General features: G+C 38.7%; 1 protein-coding gene across 3 annotated transcripts in view; it reads right to left on the reverse strand.

Annotated features, from left to right (window-relative positions):
• Positions 1-23,995, reverse strand: part of TUBGCP5 (tubulin gamma complex component 5) — a 113,931-nt gene that overhangs the window by 87,126 nt on the left and 2,810 nt on the right. For all 3 annotated transcript variants that reach the window (XM_059180267.1, XM_059180268.1, XM_059180266.1), the window contains exons 3-6: positions 23,870-23,978; positions 17,847-17,943; positions 17,414-17,493; positions 16,880-17,015 (exon numbers count right to left, since the gene is read on the reverse strand). In XM_059180267.1, the coding sequence (XP_059036250.1) occupies positions 16,880-17,015; positions 17,414-17,493; positions 17,847-17,943; positions 23,870-23,978 (422 nt within the window). The remainder of the gene's footprint in view (positions 1-16,879; positions 17,016-17,413; positions 17,494-17,846; positions 17,944-23,869; positions 23,979-23,995) is intronic.

The raw sequence follows: 23,995 nt of genomic DNA on the forward strand, positions 1-23,995 counted from the left end.
AGGTCTTGGTCCCTAAGCCACCAGCGCGCCCCAGAATGCGTGGGTTCTAGCTCCTGTGAGGGGATGGGAGCCTTGCTGGTTGGCAGAATGCGCAAAACCTATTACAAAGCCTGAGATACGCGCGCATGTCCCTCATGCTTCCCTGAGAGAGCTACCAAGGCCCGGCTGGCGCTCTTTGACCCGTGCCATTGTTTCAAAGTCTAAGCCATGTGCCCCAAACTCTCCCGAGAGAGGTGCGCAAAAGCCCAGCCCGGTGCTTTCGGACCTGTGCCCAGTTCTCAGTGCCTGAGACGCGCGCGCAACCCACAGCTGCCCCTGAAAGAGGTGCGCGCAAGCCGGGCGCTCTTAGACCCAGCAAGACCAGACACTCCCAGCCCGGGCCAGCGGCAAAATCTCAGTGTGCGATTGCTGCTTGGAACCTCTCTGGCGGTCCGGAGCTCCCAGACAGCAGCCACTGCCTTGGCTTTGGGTACAAGCAAAAGATCCTATGCCCCCAAGGTCTGCAACTTGGAACCTGCTCTGCCAGTGGCCAAGGGGGTACTTATTTAGGCTCTGCACCCAGACTGAGGCTTCTCTCTGAGAGGGAGATCAGGGTGCGGTTTGTTTTCCTCTAAAACTACAAAAACCATCAAAGGCGGTCAAGGTGAGAGAAAAAAAAGTGAACAAACATAAAAACCGCCAGAGAACAAAAGCCTGAAAAAGACCCAGTTTCCTCAGAGCCCACCCCCTTGAGGGGGGCGGGAGGACTTAACTCAGGAAACATCATTGACTGACAACACACGTGGCAGGCCCCTCCCCCCGAAAAAAAACCAAGACAGAAAAAAAAGAGAAAAAAAAAGGACTACAAGAGAACAACCACTACTTCATAGGAAAACCTGTATTGTTCACTCATTCCCACTATTGCGGTTCTTTTTTTTTTTAAACATAGGTAATTTTTTTTAAACTATTTACCATCACAGCGAGCTGTACAGTACATCAAATTCCATAATACCCTTCTAACCTGAACTTTTTGATACATACACCTATGTTTTTTTGCATTTTTCTTTTTTGAATTCCTTTTTTAAATTTTTAGTTTAGTTTAGACTAGTTTATTCCTTTTTATTTTTATTTTTTTTATTTATTTTTATTTTTTATTATCCTCTAATATTCATATAAAGTTAAACTTAAAAGTAATCCCCTTTCCCCAATCAATACTACCCCTATAGGTAAACCAATTTTTAATCCCCTTTATCTTGGGAAAATTGAGTCCTTTAACAAAGATATCAAGATACATCCAGGAAGAATCAAAATAACCTTCCTCGCACACACTGAGAATTTATAAGAACTCTCCCATCTTCTTCTTCCACCAGTGTTTCTGTGTTTTTGTGTTTGTCCTGATAGCATATAAATCTTACACTTGGGGTTCTTTTTGACGAGGTTCTTCCTTTATTTGCATATATATTTTTTTCTCTTGCCATATATTTGTATCAGTCTGTCTCTTTTTGTTTGTCTACTTCATAAATCTTACCTTGGGGCCCATTTGGGCTGAACCTTCTCTTTCATCTTCCCTTTCTTTCTTGTCTCTCTCTCTCTCTTTTTTTGGTCTTTTCTTTTGTCTCTCATTTGGGTGGGGAATCCAGATTGCTCAGAAGTGTTCCAGGGTGCACCTTGACTGCACCACAGTTGATACATCCAGTTACATCTGTCCAGTCATCTCCCACCAAAATGACTAGGAGGAGGAATGCCCAAAAGAAGAAAAATACAGAGAATGGACCTTCTGCAACAGAGCTAACAGCTATCAATATAGACAATATGTCGGAAAAGGAATTCAGGCTAACAATTATCCAGGCAATAGCTAGGTTGGAGAAAGTCATGGATGACCAAACGGAATTGATAAGGGCTGAACTGAAAGCGACCAGACAGGATGTTCACAATGTTAGGGCAAAGCCTAAAGCTACCAGGGAGGAGGTTCACAATGCTCTCAATGAGTTCCAATCTAATCTAAACTCTCTCAAAGCTAGGGTAACTGAAACAGAAGATAGAATTAGTGATCTAGAAGACAAACAGATAGAGAGAAAGGATCAGGAGGAAGCCTGAAAAAACAGCTTAGAAGCCACAAAAACAGAATCAGGGAAATAAATGATGCCATGAAGCATTACAACGTCAGAATTATTAGAATCCCTGAAAGGGAGGAGAAAGAAGAAGTCTAGAAGATATAGTGGAACAGTCCTTCATGAAAATTTTCCCAATCTTGTGAATGGAACCAGCGTTCATGTACTAGAGGCTGAACGGTCTCGACCCAAGATTATAAATTCCAAAAAAAAAATCACGAAATCTGATAGTCAAATTGAGGAATTATAATTGTAGGTATACTCTCTTGAAAGCTGCCAGGGCAAAGAGGCTCCTTACTTACAGAGGGAAGCCCATCAGAATAACGTCAGTCCTGTCCACAGAGACCTGGCAAGCCAGAAGAGGCTGGTTAGATATATTCAGGGCACTAAATGAGAAGAACATGCAGCCAAGAATACTTTATCCAGCAAGACTGACATTCAAAATGGATGGAGAGATAAAGAGTTTCGAAGACCAGCAAGGCTTAAAAGGTTATGCCACCAAGCCAACACTGCAGGGGTTCTATAAAAGAGGAAGAATCCTAAGAATAGCATTGAACAGAAATATAGAGACAGTTTACAGAAAGAAAGACTTCAAAGGTAACTCGATGTCAATAAAAATGTATCTATCAATAATCACTCTCAATGTGAATGGCCTAAATGCGCCCATAAAATGGCACAGGGTTGCAGACTGGATAAAACGACAGGACCCATCCATATGTTGTCTACAAGAGACCAATTTTGAACCTAAAGATACACCCAGACTGAAAGTGAAGGGATGGAGAATCATCTTTCACACCAATGGGCCTCAAAAGAAGGCTGGGGTAGCGATTCTCATATCAGATAAATTAGATTTTAAACTAGACTGTAGACAGATACAGAAGGACACTACATAATCCTTAAAGGAACTGTCCACCAAGATGATCTAACAATTGTAAATATCTATGCTCCCAATATGGGAGCAGCCAATTACTTAAGAAAACTGTTAATCAAGATAGTCATATTGATATGAATACACTAATCATAGGAGATCTTAACACGCCTCTCTCAGAAATAGATCATCGAAGCAGAAAATCAATAAAGAAACAAGAGCATTGAATGACACACTGGACCAGATGGACCTCATAGATATATACAGAACATTCCACCCTAAAACAACAGAATACTCATTCTTCTCAAGTGCACACGGAACCTTCTCCAGAACAGACCACATACTGGTCACAAATCAGGACTCAACCGATACCAAAAGACTGAGATGATTCCTGCATATTCTCAGATCACAATGCTTTGAAACTGGAGCTCAATCACAAGGAAAAGTTCCGAAGGACCTCAAACACCTGGAAGCTAAAGACCACCTTGCTTAAGAATGCTTGGATCAACCAGGAGATCAAAGATGAACTGAAACAATTCATGGAAACCAATGAGAATGAAGACACTTCGGTTCAAAACCTATGGGATACAGCAAAGGCGGTCCTAAGGGGGAAATACATAGCCATCCAAGCCTTCCTCAAAAAAATGGAAAAACCCAGAATATACCAGCTGTCTCTATACCTTAAAGAACTGGGGAATCAACAGCAAATCAAACCAACTCCACACATAAGGAGGGAAATCATCAAGATTAGAGCTGAGATCAATGAGCTAGAAACCAGAGAAACAGCAGAATGTATCAATGAAACTAGAAGCTGATTTTTTGAAAGAATCAATAAGGTCGATAAACCACTGGCCACACTAATCCAAAGGAAAAGAGAGAAAGCCCAAATTCATAAAATTATGAATAAAAAGGGAGAGATCACAACTAACACCAACGAAATAGAAATAATCATCAGAAGTTATTATCAACAGTTATATGCCAATAAGCTTAGCAACCTAGATGAAATGGATGCATTCCTGGAAAACAATAAACTACCAAAACTGAACCAGGAAGAAATCGACAACCTGAACAGACCAATATCTAATAATGAGATTCAAACAGTGATCAAAAAACAAGAGCCCAGGACCTGAGAGATTCCCTGGGGAATTCTACCAAACTTTCAAAGAAGAAATAACACCTATTCTCCTGAAGCTGTTTCAAAAAATTGAAGCAGAAGGAAAAATTCCAGACAATTTCTATGAAGCCAGCATTACCCTGATCCACAAACCAGGCAAAGACCCTACCAAAAAGGAGAGTTTTAGACCAATATCACTGATGAATATGGATGCTAAGATTCTCAACAAGATCCTAGCCAACAGGATCAAATAGCACATTAAAAAGATTATCCACCATGACCAGGTGGGATTCATCCCTGGGCTACAAGGATGGTTCAACATTCGCAAATCAATCAATGTGATACAACAAATTAATATGAGAAGAGAGAACATGGTCCTCTCAATGCATGCAGAAAAAGCATTTGACAAAATCCAGCATCCGTTCCTGATTAAAACACTTCAAAGTATAGGGATAGAGGGAACATTCCTGAACCTCATCAAATCTACCTATGAAAGACCCACAGCAAATATCATCCTCAATGGGAAAAAGCTTGCAGCCTTCCCGTTGAAATCAGGAACAAGACAAGGATGCCCACTTTCACCACTCTTGTTCAACATGGTATTAGAAGTCCAAGCAACAGCAATCAGACAACAAAGAGAAATAAAAGGTATCCAAATTGGCAATGAAGAAGTCAAACTCTCTCTCTTCGCAGATGACATGATTCTTTATATGGAAAACCCAAGACTCCACCCCCAAACTACTAGAACTCCTACAGCAATTCAGCAACATGGCAGGATACAAAGTCAATGTGCAGAATCAGTGGCTTTCTTATACACTAACAATGAAAATACAGAAAGGGAAATTAGAGAATCGATTCCATTTACTATAGCACCAAGAACCATAAGATACCTGGGAATAAACCTAACCAAAGAGGTAAAGGTTCTGTACTTGAGGAACTACAGAACACTCATGAAAGAAATTGAAGACACAAAAAGATGGAAGACCATTCCGTGCCCTTGGAAAAATAAACATTGTTAAAATGTCTATACTGCCTAGAGCAATCAATACTTTTAATGCCATTCCGATCAACGTTCCACCGGTATTCTTCAAAGAGCTGGAGCAAATAATCCAAAAATTTGTATGGAATCAGAAGAGACCCCAAATCTCTAAGGAAATGTTGAAAAACAAAAATAAAACGGGGGGCATCACGTTACCTGATTTCAAGCTTTACTACAAAGCTGTGATCACCAAGACAGCATGGTACTGGCATAAAAACAGACACATAGACCAGGGGAACAGAGCAGAGAGCCCAGATATGGACCCTCAACTCTATGGTCAAATAATCTTCGACAAAACAGGAAAAAATATACAGTGGGAAAAAGACAGTCTCTTCAATAAATGGTCTCTTCAATAACTGGACAGCTATATGTAGAAGAATGAAACTCCACCATTCTCTTACACCGTACACAAAGATAAACTCAAAATGGATAAAAGACCTCAACATGAGACAGGAATCCATCAGAATCCTAGAGGAGAACATAGGCAGTAACCTCTTCGATATCAGCCACAGCAACTTCTTTCAAGATTTGTCTCCAAAGGCAAAGGAAACAAAAGCGAAAATAAACTTTTGGGACTTCATCAAAATCAAAAGCTTCTGCACAGCAAAGGAAATAGTCAACAAAACAAAGAGGCAACGCACGGAATGGAAGAAGATATTTGCAAATGACAGTACAGACAAAAGGTTGATATCCAGGATCTATAATGAACTCCTCAAACTCAACACACACGAAACACGCAAACATATCAAAAAATGGGCAGAAGATATGGACAGACACTTCTGCAATAAAGACATACAAATGGCTATCAGAGACATGAAAAAATGTTCATCATCACTAGCCCTCAGGGAGATTCAAATTAAAACCACATTGAGATATCACCTTACACCAGTTAGAATGGCCAAAATTACCAAACAGGAAACAACATGTGTTGGAGAGGATGTGGAGAAAGGGGAACCCTCTTCCACTGTTGGTGGGAATGCAAGTTGGTGCAGCCTCTTTGGAGAACAGTGTGGAGATTCCTCAAGAAATTAAAAATAAAACTTCCCTATGACCCTGCAATTGCACTCCTGGGTATTTACCCCAAAGATACAGATGTAGTGAATAGAGGGGCCATCTGTACCCCAATGTTTATAGCAACAATGGCCACGGTTGCCAAACTATGGAAAGAACCAAGATGCCCTCAACGGACAAATGAATAAGGAAGATGTGGTCCATATACACTATGGAGTATTATGCCTCCATCAGAAAGGATGATTTCCCAACTTTTGTAGCAACACGGATGGGACAGGAAGAGATGAAATAAGTCAAGTGAAATAAGTCAAGCAGAGAGAGTCAATTATCATATGGTTTCACTTATTTGTGGAGCATAACAAATATCATGGAGGACAAGGGGTGTTAGAGAGGAGAAGGAAGTTGGGGTAAATTGGAAGGGGAGGTGCATCATGATAGACTATGGACTCTGAAAAACAATCTGAGGGGTTTGAAGTGGTGGGGGGGTGGGAGTTCCGGGTACCAGGTGGTGGGTATTATAGAGGGCACGGATTGCATGGAGCACTGGGTGTGGTGAAAAAATAATGAATACTGTTTTTCTGAAAATAAATAAAGTAATTTAAAAAAAAAGAATGCTGGATATAAGAGCACTTTACGAAACCCAACAGTGCTCTTGTACACCGGCAATAAAACAAAAAAGGTATCATTCACAGCATAAACTATGAGCAGATATCAAAATTAACAAATACTTACTATTTTTATAAAAAGAATTTCCAAATCTATTAAAATGAAAAATGAGAATGTAGATATTCTCATAATAAAAATATCAAATCTTCCCAAGCTAAATATGTAAATTCAATGCAATCCCATTAAATTTCAGCTGAATTTTTAAGAAGAATTTACTGCCTCTAAAAAGTCATGGAAGAATAATAGTTCAGGGGCGCCTGGGTGGCTCAGTGGGTTAAGCCGCTGCCTTCGGCTCAGGTTATGATCTCAGGGTTTTGGGATTGAGCCCCACATCGGGTTCTGCTCAGCGGGGAGCCTGCTTCTCTCTCTCTCTCTGCCTGCCTCTTGGCCTACTTGTGATTTTTCTCTGTCAAATAAATAAATAAAATCTTTTTTTCTTTTTAAAGAGTTCACAAATAAAGTCAAATTTTTTGTTCTAATACAATGAAATTACTTAAATACGTGTGTAGATTATATATGACATATACGATATATAAATACTGTATGTAAATTTTTTCCTTTTTAACTTAAATTTTGATAGTTAACATATAGTGCAATATTAGTTTCTGGATTAGAATTCAGTGATTCATTATCTAAAAGAAACACCCAGTGCTCATCATAAGAAGTACCCTCCTTAATACCCATTATCCATCTAGCTCAGTCCTACTTGCCTCCCTCCATCAAACTTCATTGTTCTCTGTCATTAAGAGTCTCGTAAAGGTGTTATATGCAACTAATGAGTTGTTGAACGCTGCATCAAAAAGCAATGATGTACTGTATGCTGGTTAACTGAACATAAAAAAAAGTCTTTAATGGCTTGATTTCCTCTCGCCTTTTTTTTCTTTTCCCCCTTCCCATTCACTCATCTATTTTCTTTCTTAAGTTCCACATATGAATGAGATCATATGGCATTTGTCTTTCTCTGATTTATTTCACTAGGCATAATACACTCTAGCTCTATGCATATTATTACAAATGGTAGACTGCTTTCCTTTCGATGGTTAAATAATATCCCATTGTATGTACGTGTGTGTGTATGTGTGCCACATTTTTTCAAATTTTTAAATATTCAATTAACATACAGTGCATTATTAGTTTCAGAGGGAGAATTTAGTGATTCATCAGTTGTGTATAATACCCAGGTTCATTACATTACATGCCCTCCTTAATGCTCATCACCACATCCCTCCACTCACTTTACCTCCAGCACTTGCAATTTACTTCTTACAGTTAAGAGTCTATTATGGTTTGTTTCCCTCTATGATTTAGTCCTATTTTATTTTTAACTCCCTTTCTCTATGATACTTTGTTTTGTTTCATAAATCCCACATTTATGAGTGAAATCATATAATTGTCTTTATCTGCATGACTTATTTCCCTTAGCATAACACTCTCCAATTCCAGCCACATCACTGTGAAGGGCAAGATTTCAATTTTTGATGGCTAGGTAGTATTCCTGTGTGTGTGTGTGTGTGTGTGTGTGTGTGTGTGTGTGTGTGTGTGTGTGTTTGCTATAAACACTGGATTGCAGGTGCCTCTTCAGATCACTAAGTTTGTATCCTTTGGGTAAATACTCAGTGGTGGAGTTGCTGGGTCCTATGGTGGCTCTATTTTTACCTTTTTGAGGAACATCCATACTGTTTTCCAGTGTGGCTGTACCGGCTTGCATTTCCACAGGCAGTGTAAGAGGGTTCCCTGTTCTTTGCATCCTTGCCAACATTTGCTGTTTTCTGACTTGTTCACTTTAGCCATTCTGACTATGTGAGTTGGTATCTCACATAGTTTTGATTTGTATTTGTATTTCCCTGATGCCAAATGATGTGGAGCACTTTTTCATGCGGCTGTTTGCCATTTGCATGTCTTCCTTGTAGAATGTCTGTTCATGCCTTCTTCTCATTTGACTGGATTGTTTTTTGGGTGGTGAGTTTGAAAAGTTCTTTACAGATATTAGATACCAGCCCGTTATCTGATAGAACATTTGTAAATGTCTTCTCCCATTTTGTAGATTGTCTTTGGTTTAGTCAACTTGTCCTTTGCTATGCAAAGCTTTTCTCTTGATGAAGTCCCAAAAGTTCATTTTTGCTTTTGTTTCTCTTGCCTTTGAAGATGTGTCTAGCAAAAAGTTGCTGTGGCCGAGGTCAAGAGCTGCCTGTGTTCTCCTCTAGGACTTTTGATAGATTCTTATCTCACATTTAGGGCTTTCATCTATTTTGAGTTAATTTTTGTGAAGGTGTAAGACAGTGGTTCACTTTCATTCTTCTATACATGGCTCTCCAGTTTTTCCAGTACCATTTGTTGAAGAGACTGTCCTTTTCTCATCAGATATTCTTTCCTGCTTTGTGGAAGATTAGCCGGCCACACAGAGGAGGCCACACATTTCTGGGTTACCTATTCTGTTCCACTATCTATATGCCTGTTTTTGTGCTCGTACTATTCTGTCTTGAAATGATGATTACATCTTTGTAATTTTGCTCAAGGTCCAGAGTTGTGATGCCACCAGATTTGGTTTGCTTTTACAACTTTCCTCTGGCTATTTGGGTTGTTTTCTCAGTCCATACAAATTTTAGGGTTGTCTGTTTCACTTCTGTGAAAAATATTGACGATATTTCCATAAGGACTGCATTGAATGTACAGATCACTCTGGGTAGCACAGACATTTCAAAAATGTTTGTTGTTCCAATACATGAACATAGGAAGTTTTTCCATTTCTTTTGTGTCTTCCTCTATTTCCTTCATAAGTGTACTATAGTTTCCAGAGTACAGATCCTTTTTCCCTTTGGTTAGGTTTATTCCTATGTATCTTATGGTTTTTGGTGCACGTGTAAATGGGAGCAATTCCTTGATTTCATTTTCTGTTGCTTCATTGTTGGTGTACAAAAATGCAACTGATTTCTGTGTATTGATTTTACATCCTGCCACATGACTGAAATCCTGTATGAGAGCTAGCAATTTTGGGGTGGAGTCTTTGGATTTTCAACATAGAGTGTCATGTCATCTGTGAAGTGTGAGACTTTGACATCTGTTGTGCTGATTTGGATGCCTCTTATTTCTTTTTGTTGTCTGATGCTGAGGCTAGGACTTCTAGCAATATATTGAGCAACAGTGGTGAGAGTGGACATCCCTGTCGTGTTCCTGACCTTGGGGGGAAAGCTCTGTTTTTCCCCCTTGAGGATATTCACTGTGGGCTATTTGTAGATGCCTTTTATGATACTGAGGTGTATTCTCTCTATCCCTACACTGCACAGTTTTTATCAAGAACAGATGTTATATTGTCAAATGCTTTTTATGCATCAAGAGGATCATAAGGTTTTTGTCCTTTATTAGTGTGATGTATGCACATTGCTTGATTTGTAGATGTTGAACCAGCACAGGAATAAATCCCACTTGGTCCTAGTGAAAAATCCTTTTAATGTATTGTTGGATCCTAAGAGCTAGTATTTTGATGAGAATTTTTCTATCCATCTTCATCAGAGATTTCGTCTGTAATTCTTTTGGTGGGGTCTTTGGCTTTGGGACCAAGATAATGGGGGGCACCTGGATGGCTCAGTTGGTTAAGTGTCTGTCTTTGGCTGAGGGTATGATCCCAAAGTCCAAGGACTGAGTCCTGAAATCAAGCCCCACATCGGGCTCCCTGCTCAGTGGGGAGTCTGCTTCTCCCTTTCTCTCTGCTCCACCCCTTACTCATATTTTCTCTCACTCACACTCTCAAATAAATAAATATTTAAAAAAAAAAAGGTAATGCTGGCGTTACAGACTGAGTCTGGAAGTTTTTCTTCCATTTCTACTTTTTCAAACAGCTTCAGAAGAATATGTTTTAATTCTTCTTTAAATGATGGGTAGAATTCCGCTGGGAGGCCCCCTGGACCTGAACTCCTTTGTTGGGAGATTTTTTATTACTGCTTCAATTTCCTTGCTGGTTATGCATCTGTTCAGGTTTTCTATTTCTTCCTGTTTCAGTTTTGGTAGTTTATGTTTCTAGGAATGCATCCATTTCTTCCAGATTACCTAATTTGTTGCAACACAGTTGCTCACAATATTCTCTTAAACTTTGTTGTTGTTGTTTTTGTTTGTATTATCAGTGTTGGTTCTGATCTCTTTATGATTTATTTGGGTCCTTTCTCTTTCTTTTTGATAAGTATGGCTAGGGGTTTATCAATTTTGTTAATTCCTTCAAAGAACCAGTTCCTTGTTTTGTTGATTTATTGGGTTTCTTTTTTGTTTGTTTGTCTCTCATTGATTTCTGTTCTAATCTATATTATTTCTCTTCTCCTACTGGATTGAGGTTTCATTTGCTGGTCTTTCTCTAGTTCCTTCAGGTATAAAATTAGGTTTTGTATTTGAGACTTTTCTTGTTTCTTGAGAAAGGCTTGCATTGCTATATACTTCCCTCTTAGGACAACCTTTGCTTCCTCCCAGAGGTTCTGAACTGTTGCGTTTTCATTTCCATTTGCTTCCATGAATTTTTAAATTCTTCTTTAATTTCCTGGTTGACCTGTTCATTCCTTAGTAGGATGCTCTTTATCCTCCATGTATTTGTGTTTTCTCCAAATTTTTCCTTGTGATTCAGTTCAAGTTTCAAAGCACACTGGTTTGAAAATATGCAGGCAATATTCCCAATATTTTGGTACCAGCTGAGACCTGATTTGTGATCCTGTATGTTAATTATTCTGGAGAATGTCCCATATGCACTCAAGAAAAATGTGTATTCTGTTGCTTTAGGATGAAATGTTCTGAATAGATCTGTGAAGCCCACCTGGTCCAGTGTATCATTCAAAGCCCTTTTTTTCTTGTTGATCTTTGCTTAGATGATCTGTCCTTTGCTATGAGTGGAGTGTTAACGTCCCCTAATATTACTGTATTATTTTCAGTAAGTTTATTTGGTTTGTATAATTGGCTGCTCCCAATTTAGCAGTATATTTATAACAGATTTTCTTATTAGATAAACCCTTTAATTATGATACAGTATCCCTCTTCTTCTCTTATTACAGTCTTTGGTTTAAAATCTAACTTGATATAAGGGTTGCTACTCCAACTTCCTTTGATGCACATTAGTATGATAAATGGTTCTCTATCCCCTCACTTTTTTTTTTTTTAAGATTTTATTTATTTGACAGAGAGAGAAAGAAAGAGGGAAAACAAGCAGGGGGAGGGAGGAGGGAGAAGCAGGCTTCCTGCAGAGCAGGGAGCCCAATGTAGGGCTTGATCCTAGGACCCTGGGATCATGACCTTAGCTAAAGGCAGACACTTAACGACTGAGCCACCCAGGTTCCTCCCTCCCCCTCCAATCTGGGGGTGTCACTGGGTCTAAAATGAATCTCTTGTAGACAGCATATCGGGGTTCTTTTTAAATCTACTCTATTACCCTATGTCTTTCGATTGGAGCATTTAGCCTATTTACATTCAGAGTAATTACTGAAAGATATGAATTTAGTGCCATTGTTATTACCTGTAATGTCACTGTTTTGGTGTAATGCCCTTATTCCTTTCTGGTCTTTGTTACTTTTGGGCTATCTCTATGTTTATAGTACCCCTTTTAATATTTCTTACAGGGCTGGTTTAGTGATCACAAATTCTTTTTGTTTCTGTTTGTTTTGGCAGCTTTCTATCTCTCCTTCTATTCTGAATGACAGCCTTGCTGTATCAAGTATTCTTGGCTGCATTGTTGAATGTTGAATATATCATGTGTCCTTTTTGGCCTGTCAGGACTCAATGGCCAGGTCTGCTGCCAACCTTATGTTTCTACCCTTTGAGGTTAAGAACCTCTTGTCCCGAGTTGCTTTCAAGATTTTCTCTTTATTTCTGAAACTTCTAAGTTTCACTATTTTATGTCAAGGTTATTGATTTTGAGGGTGATTTTCTGTGCTTCCTGGACTTGAAAGCCTATTTCCTTCCCCAGGTTAGGGGATATCTCTGCTTTAATTTGTTCAAATAAACCTTCTGCCTCCCCGCCTTCCTTTGGGACCCCAATAATTCTAATATTATTTTGCTTTATAGTATTGCTGATCTCTTGAATCCTCCCCTGGTGATTCAGTAGTTATCTCTCTCAGTTTCCTTATTCTCCATCCTTTTGTCTTCTGTATCACTGATTCCCTCTTCTGCCTGATTTATCCTAGCAGTTAGAGTCTCCATTTTTTAATTGCATCTCAGTAATACCCTTTTTGATTTTGACCTTATTATATTTTAGTTCTTTTATTTCTCCAGTAAGGGATTCTTTATTGTCTTCTATGCTTTTTTCAAACCAGGCAGTAGCTTTATATTCATTGTTTGAATTCTAGTTCTGACATCTTACTTATCTCCATATTGATTAAATAACTGGAGTGAGTAATGCCTTTTGTCCTCTTTTTTGGAATGAGTTCTTCCACCTTGTCATTATGTCCAGAGAACTAAAGATGAAAGAGAGGGAAGATACAAAAACAGCAACAATGAAACCAGAAAAATACACACTATACAAATCAGTAGAGAACAGAAACCAAAGAAAAGGAAAGAAAGAAAAATAAGAATAAATCAAACAGAATGTTGAACAGAAGAATAAACTATACTGTGGGTGTATTTTGTTTGTTAGAAGAAACTAGATCCCAAAATGGGAAAGAAAAACTTATATACACACAAAAATGTGGTTGAATACAATGAAAGGAAGCCAAAAATGAAAAAAATATTTATAAATCTTAAGTGAAAAAATGAAAGTTAAAAAAGACACAAGTAAAGAATTGATATGATAAGAAAACAGCTGAAAAGGATAAAATATAAAACTGAAGGACTAAAGAATGAGAGCAGAAAAACATACATTAATCAGAAGAGAACAGAAACCAAAAAGAAAAGAAAAGGAAAAAAATGGGAATAAAATCAGATAAGAAGTTGAACAGAATATTAAACTAGATCCTGAGTATATTTTGGTCTGTTTGTTAGAAGAAACTAGATCCTAAAATAGGTAAGATAAACTTATGTATATACAAAAAAATTTAGTTGAATACAATGAAAGGAAGCAAAAAATAAAAAAATACATATATAAACCATAAGTGTAAAAATAAAAATTAAAAATGACTTAAAGAAAGCATTGATAAAATAAGAAAATAGCTGAAAAGGCAAATAAAATATAAAACTCAAAGACTAAGGAATAATAAGAATAAACCACAAATACTACATAAACTGGAGTTTTACAGTTCTGTATTATCAGTAAACTTGCTATTTACCAGAAGTTGCTGGTAAGACTTCTGGGCGAGGGGCCTGTTGCATATTCCCTGGTGTCTTTGCCTGGGTGGAACTGAACCGCCCTTGCCAGGGGGCCAGGCTCAGTGTATACAGATCCAGACTGCACTTTGTAGTGCTCTTTTGCACCTTGAAGGCATTTTGCACTGATGTGGGGGATGAAAATGGTAGTGACCCAATCTCTAGACCCAGATCTAAAAGTTCATGCCTCCTACTTGAGCCCTCACAGAAGAGGAGTCAATCACTCATGTCTCCCTGGCTTCTGTCCAAATTATGTGTTCACCCAGCCTGTGATGAACATTTTTCTCTCAGGCAAATAACCCTGATTCAAGTTTCCAAACTTATGGACTTTTGTGGCATGCACCCATACCACACCTCCTGGGAGACAGAGGAGGGTCTCCTTGTGGTTCTCCCTCTTGCCGGACCCTTGCTCAGAAAGTGGTGGCACGACTATGCAGCGGTTTGCAGTTTGTCCCAACACCAAGCAGAAAGCCAGCACCTGAACTCACTGTTTGTAACCGGTTTCTCTGCTGGAAAGCTTGGGATCTCTGCTGCACTTAGGCACTCCCTTTCTTTTTGTGACCCCAGGGATCCTGAGACCATGCTGTCTCACCTGGGATTCCACCCTGCTCTGCCTCCTGAGCACCTTTCAGGCAAACTTCTAAAAGTTCCAATTTTGTACTCTGCTGCCTGTAAGACATTTTGGTACCTGGCTTATGGAGGGTCTCTCCCCCAGTGGTTTATCTTGGGATATATCACCTCAGATTCATGTCTCCATACCTCCTACCTTACAAGTGGTTGTTTTTCTATTTGTAGAATTGTGCATTTCTTTCCTCAGATCTCTGGTTGCAGGTTTTCAGAATGATCTGACAACCATCTAGACGCTTTTAAGGGACAAAGAACCCCTGAGAGAAACTAAGATCTCCTACTCCCTTGCCATCGTACCTCTGTTGCTTACCACATCTTCTTTATTGGACATTTGGGCTCTCTCCACAGTTTGACTATTGTTGATAATGCTGCTAAGCCAATTTTGAGAAAGTATAAAGGAAGTGATGGGGCAACTTGCCTTCTTGTGTTGCAATACATTATTATAAAGCCATATAAACAAAAACATTCTGTTCCTCAGCAACTCAGACTGAAGGGAGAGAACACAGTGTTCAGAAATACATATATACATGAAAATTTGATGTATAATAATAGAATCACAGAACAGTGTGGATAGAATGGGTTATTTACTAGATGCTTCTGGGAAAATTGGCTCATGATATTAGAGAAAGGTAAGTTAGACCCTTTAATCTCAGTTCATATGTAAAAATGGACCTGCTGGTCACTAAAGACCTAAACATAAGTTATAAAAAGGCAAACAGAAGAAAAATACAAGGGAATGTTTTTGTAGAAAAAAATACCAAGACCTAAATGTTTATCGTGAAAAAATTTACAGGTCTGAGTACAACAAAATAGTGAAAAATATCACAGATTTTGTTTGAAGTATCTCATGAAAAATGCTAATAGTAAGATGATCAGATAACTGCAATGTCCACACCTAGGAATTAATATCTAGACATACAATGAACTCTGGAGGATGGGGTTGGGAAGGAAATCATGAAACCCAAAAGAAAACAGGCAGAGGGTATCAATGGGAACTTCACAGAAGGGGCAAGACTGAAGGACCTGAGGAGCCACAAGTACTTATACTGAACACTCAGACAAATGCAAATTAAAACAAAAGCAGCCCAAATCAGAGAGGTGGATCTTACCAAGTAGGGAGTAGACTGTAGGCCAAGTCCAAAATGGGCATGGCACTAGGTAGAGGGGGCAAAAGCAGCTCAGGGACTGTCCACAGGGAAGTGATAATTTAAATGTGGTACTGCAAACTGCAGAAACCTATACAGCAGTTAGGGTAACAGAAAAGATGTTCACAGAGTTGACAGAGGCAGATTTAAAACAGAGATAAATAATAGAACAAAGTCTGCACATGGAATAATACCAGTACATAATTTTAAAACAGAAAGCACCGACCAACAGAGTGTATTTTATAAGAATGTGACTTGTGTGAGAATACAGGTATCAAATGCATTACCACAGGCACCTAGAACTGGGCTAGCCAAGAAAGGGAATGGGGAGCAAGAATCAGAAATAGCAGAACAGATGACATAAACCAAACTAAAAGTTCCTGCATAGACTAATAATGGCCACACTCTGCCATAAAGGTCTGATATAAAAACTAAAAAGGAAAGGATAGAAAAAACATGCCAGAAAATCATTACGATGCTAAATCAGCTTTAAATACTTTGTCTATTTAGCAAGGTTTGAGTTCAGTGATCAGTCCGGTTACATATCCCAGCTTCTGGGGTTAGTTTCACAGCTACATGATCACAGAAATACCAATGTCACTAGGACTTTGTTTCCTTACCTACAAAAGGAGGAGTAGGATTAGATAATCTAATCTCTGAGGTTGCTTCCAATTCTTTCTAGAGTCTACCCATTCATAGTTCTTCACTAAAACTCAAATATTGCAATTTAAAATTCAATTGTACCAATCTTTCTTCTTTTTATTTGGTTACTAACTTTCGCAAAGTCAACCCTCCTCCAATAAAAAACAAACTGAAATATTTAGGATTAGTAAAGTTCTTGGAACTATCAAAAAAAACCACAACAGAATTTCACTCTAAATCACTTCAACATTAATTTTGTAGTGCCACTTCTTAGACACTACAGATCTACTAATGGTTTAAAAAGATTTATGAGGATGGCAGAGCTTTTTATATCTTAAATCACACAGAACTGATTCTCAAAGCGTGCTTGTACTATCATAAGAAAATGATGCATCTGAGAAAACAAAGTACCTTTCCAGCTGACACAAGGCCCCAGTTTTCTGTTTTGATCTTGTTCTTCTAACGGTGTCCTGTCCACCTGAATCCCAGAGTCTTCTCTACTTAAGGGATGTTGACCATCTTCATCTTCGCTGTCTTCAGACCAATTCTGATTAAAAAGGGAATACATCTTACTCTTAAGAATGTATGGTGACTGGAGCTATTTAGATGAAAAGATTAATAAAATTTCAGAAAAAAAGCAAAAATTACACCTAATGACACTTCTTTCTAAATTTGTTGAAAATTACTATGACAGCCTGGAATTATTTTTGGTGGCAAAACCTCCAAGGTTAAAAGATACTCCTTCAAGGATACTTACTTTCATTCCATTCAGCTTCCTAGTACTATTGATTCAGTGCAAAATCTTAATAAATCTTTGATAATAAACTAATTTAGTGAAGAGTGTTTTTGCTTTAGTTAAGTTGCTCTAGGGTGGAAGGAGCCACAAAAATAATGTATCCCTTGGCATATATTTATATTTTCAATAACAAAACTAATGCCACTTACTGGTGTGTCTACATTTGGACCAAGATCAATTTCTTCACCTTCCATCAAGTATTTTCCCCAGTCAAAATCATCTTTCTTTTCTAAAATGTAACAGAAATATTTTATCAGCATTATCACAAATATGTGGGGGAAAAGATCCCCAAACTATAGGAAAAAAGTCTAACAAAACCCAAAATAAAATGCACCCAGGAGATGACAAAGTTCAAAAATACTGAAACACTCAATAAATTGATATTCTAATACATTTTAAAATTTAACTTTATCTTCAAAGTGATTTTTCTCTTTATATAATCAAAACTAGTTTAAAGTCAGAACTTAAAATCTTAATTTGCAAATGTATCCAAAGCAAGAGAAATTTTTACAAGTTTTTATAAAATGTCTGATAATAAAAACAATTTCACTTTTGTTATATATTAAACATTTGGCAACATACCCACTTCTTTATCTCTTGGTGTTTCCACATAATTGCTGTTTGAAGGAGAATCAGATAGACACAGAAGAAGTGACAGTATGGAATAATGTGCATCTGTCTTTAAAACAAAAAATGAAGATATGAATCACTGAGGTTGGTGAGAGCTTTCAAAAGTAGTTTAAGAAAAGATAACCCTTTGTCAATTATGTCCCCAATATTTTTTCTAGCTTGAGAAATTGTGAATTGTATCTAAATAAATCCTAATCTCTAAACCTTTTTTAGAGTTCAAATGTGTACACATAAAAAAACATGTCAAAAATGCATTACCTGGGCTAGGCAAGATTGCAGAGGAGCGGGGGACTCTGTTTCAACCAGTCCCCTGAATTTAGCTAGATTATCTACCAAGCCACTCTGAAATCCATGAAATTAGCCTGAAACATAAGATTATGTGCCTGGATCTCTACGAGGGCAGAGGGACTGATGAGTCAAGAGGTATGAAGGACAGAATTGTGACTGCATGGGCAGATGTCAGAGGATAAACAGAAAAGGGAGGGAGCTACCAGAAGCTAGCCATTGGAAAGCAATACCCCAGTGTAAGAGCGTCCTGTGCCTGGGGACCAGTGACAGCTTCCAGAGCAATGGTGGAGGCATGGGAAGGGCTTGATAACAGCACCTAAACAGAATCTAGGAGCTTAAGGGGAAACTGTCAGACCTGGGCAGCTGCAGGTGTGGACCTGTGTCAGCAGACCCAAGAGGCCCACCACCACCACCACCGGTTCTGTGACTGCCCATGCCCAAGAGGATCCAGTGCAGACCTGGGGGCTAGCTGCTGCCACCTGCCCAGACTGGGACTGCTCATGGTTTTGGAGGCACAAGGGGCAGAGACAACTGGTGCCTGGGTCAACCACTGAGAGCATCGTTGGGGACGTGTACCACCTATGGGAGACTGCAGTTTCCAGCGGCGCTTACAGAGGGAGAAACTGTTCCAGAGGATTCAGAGAGGAGCAGACTGTGGTTTCTCTCCTCTGGGGCAGAGGTCTGGATGCAGATATTTTCCTTTGCTCTGACCCCTTGAAAAGGTACGAAAGCCAGAGAACAAAAGCCATCAGAGAACAAAAGCCCAAAACACCAGTTTCCCAAACCCTTGATAGGGGCAGGACAACTCCTCCCAAGCAGGGTTACCTGAAAAATAATGTGGCAGGCCCCTCCCCCAGAAGACAAGCTGGAAGAACAAGAGGAAGATAACTTGAGGTTCCTCTAAAACTGTAAAACCATGGATGGGACTGGAAGAGATTATGCTGAGTGAAATAAGTTAAGCAGAGAGAGTCAATTATCATATGGTTTCACTTGTTTGTGGAGCATAACAAATAGCATGGAGGATATAGAGAGATGGAGAGGAGAAGAGAGTTGAGGAAAATTGGAAGGGGAGGTGAACCATGAGAGATTATGGACTCTGAAAAACAACCCGAGGGTTTTGGAGGGGCGTGAGGTAGGAGGTTGGGGGAGCCAGGTGGTAGGTATTAAGGAGGGCACGGATGCATGGAGCACTGGGTGTGGTGCAAAAACAATGAATTTTGTTACACTGAAAAGAAATTTAAAAAACAAAAAAGAAAGAAAAAAAAAACTGTAAAACCCCAACACCAGGGGAAGAGTATATTGAGTACTGGTCTTGCCTCATAGCCTGTGTATTTCTTAGACACAATTTTTAAAAAATTCTTTTTCATGATTCTTCTGTGTTTTTTTTTCTTTTTACCTACTTATCATTCCAACTAGATGTTTAATACAACATACTTCATAGTAATTTTTAACTTGTACTTTTTCACACCCATACTTTTTTTTTCTTTTTTTATATATAGGGATATAAGCTTCCATGTAGTCCTTTTTTCCCTATTCAGTACTACCTTTTTTAATCTCCCTGTAACTCTGGGAAGTAGTGCTCTCTAACAAAGAGAACAAAAATACACCCAGGAAGAACTGAAACACCCTACCTCAACTGAGAGATTATAGCCCCCTTCACCTCACCATCCCCCCCACTTTTTTTGAACTTTATAAATCTTATTCTTGAGTTCATTTTGGCTGGGTTTTTTTGGATAGGCTTCTGATTGCTCTACATTTTCCCAGGGTGCTCCTTGCCTGGATTGTAGTTGATATTTTCAACTCCATATATCCCCTCAACCACCACTCAACAGAATGACAAACAAAAAAAAGAAAAGAAAGGAAAAAAAAGAAACAGACACAATGGCCTTTCCTGCAGACCTAATGGATATGGATATAAGCAGGATGTTTGAAATAGCCTTCATGGTAACAATTATTAAGACGATAGCATTGAGAAAACCACTGATGGCAACACAGAATCTCAAGGGCAGAAATGACAGCTAATCAGGCCGAACTTAAAAATGCTATGAATGAGAAAGAGTCTATAATAGATACTCTAGTTGCTAGGGTAAATGAGGCAGAAGAACAAATTAGTGATCTAGAAGATAAACTGATAGGAAGGAACAGGGGGAGGTCTGGAACCAACAGCTTAAAATCCATGAGAACAGACTTAGAGAAATCAATGACGCCATTAAACGTTCCAATGTCACAATTTTGGCGATCCCTGGGGGTGGGGGTGAAGAGAGAAAGAGGACTAGAAGATATATTGGAGCAAATTGTAGCTGAGAACTTCCCTAATCTGGGGAAGGAAAGAAGCATTTGTGTCCTAAGACTGGGAAGAACAGACCAATGCCCCCGCATGTAATACCAAAACTCACAAATCTTGGAACCAAGGAAGCCGCCCTAAGCGCAGTTAGGGGGAAGAGATTCCTTATGTACAGAGGAAGGAATGTCAGAATAATGTCAGACCTGTCCACAGACACATGGCAAGTCAGAAAGGTTTCTGTATATGGGCCAGTACCCTAGAAATACTGAACATTGATGAAAGAAATTGAGGAAGACACAAAATGATGGAAAAATATTCCATTCTCATGGATTGGAAGAATAAACTTTGTGAAAATATCTATCCTCCCCAAAGCAATTTACACTTCCAATGCCATCCCTATTAAAATACCATTGGCATTTTTCAAAGAGCTGGAATAAACAAGCCTAATGTTTGTATGAAACCAAAAAAGATGCCGAATCACCAAGGGAAAGATGAAAAAGAAAACCACACCTGGGGGCATCACGTTGCCTGACTTCAAACTATATTACAAAGCTGTGATCACAAAGACAGAATGGTATTGGCACAAAAACACACACAGACCAAGGGAACAGAACAGAGCCTCCAGATATGGACCCTCAACTCTATGGTCAACTAATCTTTGATAAATCAGGATAAAATATCCAATGGAAAAAAGACAGTCTCTTCAATAAATGGTACTGGGAAAATTGGACAGCTACACACAGAAGAATAAAATTGGACCACTGCCTCACACCATATACAAAGATCAACTCTAAATAGATTAAAGACTTCAATGTGAGACAGGAATCCATCAAAATCCTACAGAACACTGGCAGTTACCTCTTTGACATCGGCCACAGTAACTTTTTCCAAGACATGTCTCCAAAGGCAAGGGAAACAAAAGCAAAAATGAACTGCTGGGACTTCACCAAGAAAAAAGCTTCTGCCCAGCAAAGGAAACACTCAACAAAACTAAGAGGCAGCCCATGGAATGGGAGAAGATATTGGCAAATCACATTACACATAAAGGGCTCATATCCAAGATCTATAATGAACTTTTCAAACTCACACTCAAAAATAAATAACCCAGTCAAAAAAGGGCAGAAGACATGAACAGACACTTCTCCAAAAGAAGACATATGAATGGCTATACAGACACATGAAGAGATTTTCAACATCACTAGCCATCAGGCAAATACAAATCAAAACCACAATGAGATACCACCTTACAACAGTTAGAATGGAAAAAATTAACAAAACAGGATACAAACTGTTGGTGAGGGATGTGGAGAAAGGGGAACCCTTTTACACTGCTGGTGGGAGTGCAAGCTGGTACATCCACTCTGGAAAACAGTATGGTGGTTCCCCAAAATGTTACAAATAGAGTTACCCTATGACCCACTAGTTGAACTAGTAGGTACTTACCCTAAAGATACAGATGTAGTGAAAAGAAGGGGCACCTGCACCCCAATGTTCATAGCAACAATGTCCACAATAGCCAAACTGTTGAAGGAGCCGAGATGCCCTTTAACAGATGAATGGATAAAGAAGATGTGGTACATAAAACAATAGAATACTACTTAGCCATTAGAAATTATGAATATCTATCATTTGCATCAACATGGATGGAACTGGAGAGGATTATGTTAAATGAAGTTAAGTCAAGCTGAGAAAGACAATTACCATATGGTTTCATTCTTACATGGAACATAAGCAATAGCACAGAGGGCCATAGAGGAAGGGAGGAAAATCCAAAAGGGGAGAAATCAGAGAGGGAGATGAATCATGAGAGACTATGAGCCCAAGAAACAATCCACGGTTTTCAGAGGGGAGCAGGGTTGCAGGAGGGGATAACAGGGTGATGGGTATTAAGGAGGGCATGTGCTGTGATGAGCACTGCGTGTTATACTTAAACTAATGAATCAATGAACACTACATCAAAACTAATTATGTACTACACAGTAGTCAACTGAACATTAAAAAAAAAAAAAAAGTTGGATGCCTAATCGACTGAGCCACCCAGGTGACCTGCCATTTTTTAAAAATTAATATTATGGTGTCATAGGGTTTAAATTAGTAAATCCTAAAGTCTAAAGTCTACCCAAGGAGCTATATAAAATAAATCAAGAAAAGATCTAAAAAAGATTTACCTTCTCTTTAAAAGTGGTCCTTGCAGGAATAATACACAGAGGTGTATTTCTAATCTTTAAGGCATGGGTTCAGAGCTCTATGCAGCTCTCTTTTCCAGAAGTATTTTTATAGCATTTCCCTAAATTGACAGTTTCAAAAATTATCTAAAGCTCTCTTCCTTATGAAGAAGGAAGCTCTCTTCTTTACCACTTCCCACAGTACAAAGGGAAACCCTAACGATTATAGAATACTTAAAAATATTTATTGTGAGGATGAGTTAATACATGTGTACAGTAAAGGGTTTACTCAGGATGCCTGAGTTGCCCAAACTCTGAACATCTCAAAGGTCGTTAAGACTGGCCCTTGACTAGCTCCTGAGAGATAACCTCTGAGCTCTTGAAATATCCTCCAGAGAAGAATGTTTCTGTATGCCAGAAGCTTTGGGCCATGCAGTATCAATTTGACTAGTTAGCTTAGGCTAACAATGTGACTTACATGAACGTATTTTCTTATGCCTGACCTCTGGGGCCTGGAGATCGAAAAGCTATGGTCAGCCACATGTGCACTGTACATCCATGTGAATGACCCCCAACCAAGATACTAGACACCGAGGCTCAGATGAATTTCCTTGGTTTGCACACTTTGCACATGTTGTCATATGTTATCACTGGGAGAATTAAGTGCATCCTCATGCAACTCTATGGGGAAGGCACACCTGGAAGCTTATACCTGGTTTCTTCTGAACTTTATTCTATGTATCTTGTCCCTTTGATTATTTTTAAATTCATATCCTTTTACTATAAAAAAAAAACCTAACAATGAGGATAGCAGCATTTTTAAAGTTCTGTGAATCCTTCTACTGAATCATCACGTCTAAGGGTGATCTTAGAGACCCAAAACTGAACATGAATGTGCTTAGGACAGTACATGGCATTTGGTTAGCATTACATAAGTAGTTATTATTACCAAGTGCTGAAAAGCCATTTAAAAGTTTTAAGACAGCCAGATGGTACTATTATTTGTGCTGATCTCTGATCTCAATTTCCAAGAAGGTTCAGCTAAGGAGAGAATTAAACAAAAACATGCTTTTTCAGCACTGGGTTTGATGACAATGCTTAAGTCAATTTCCAGAAGGTTCTGCTCCAATTAGTAGATAATTGTAAAACATAATGAATGTTTAAATAGTTAACAGAAAAAAGGTGATGATAATAGATTTGAAACAGTACAATACATAGATGTCACAATCTATGCATACCCTTGTTTCCTTTATGCTCAGAAGTGATGCATTTAGAAATTCTTCAGTTAATCTCTTCCAACTAGCAGCTTTGCTGAGATCAGAATGAATGATGAATTTTTCATAAATTCTAAAATATATTCAAAA

This window comes from Mustela lutreola, chromosome 7, assembly GCF_030435805.1.
Source record: "Mustela lutreola isolate mMusLut2 chromosome 7, mMusLut2.pri, whole genome shotgun sequence".
Lineage (NCBI taxonomy): Eukaryota > Metazoa > Chordata > Mammalia > Carnivora > Mustelidae > Mustela > Mustela lutreola.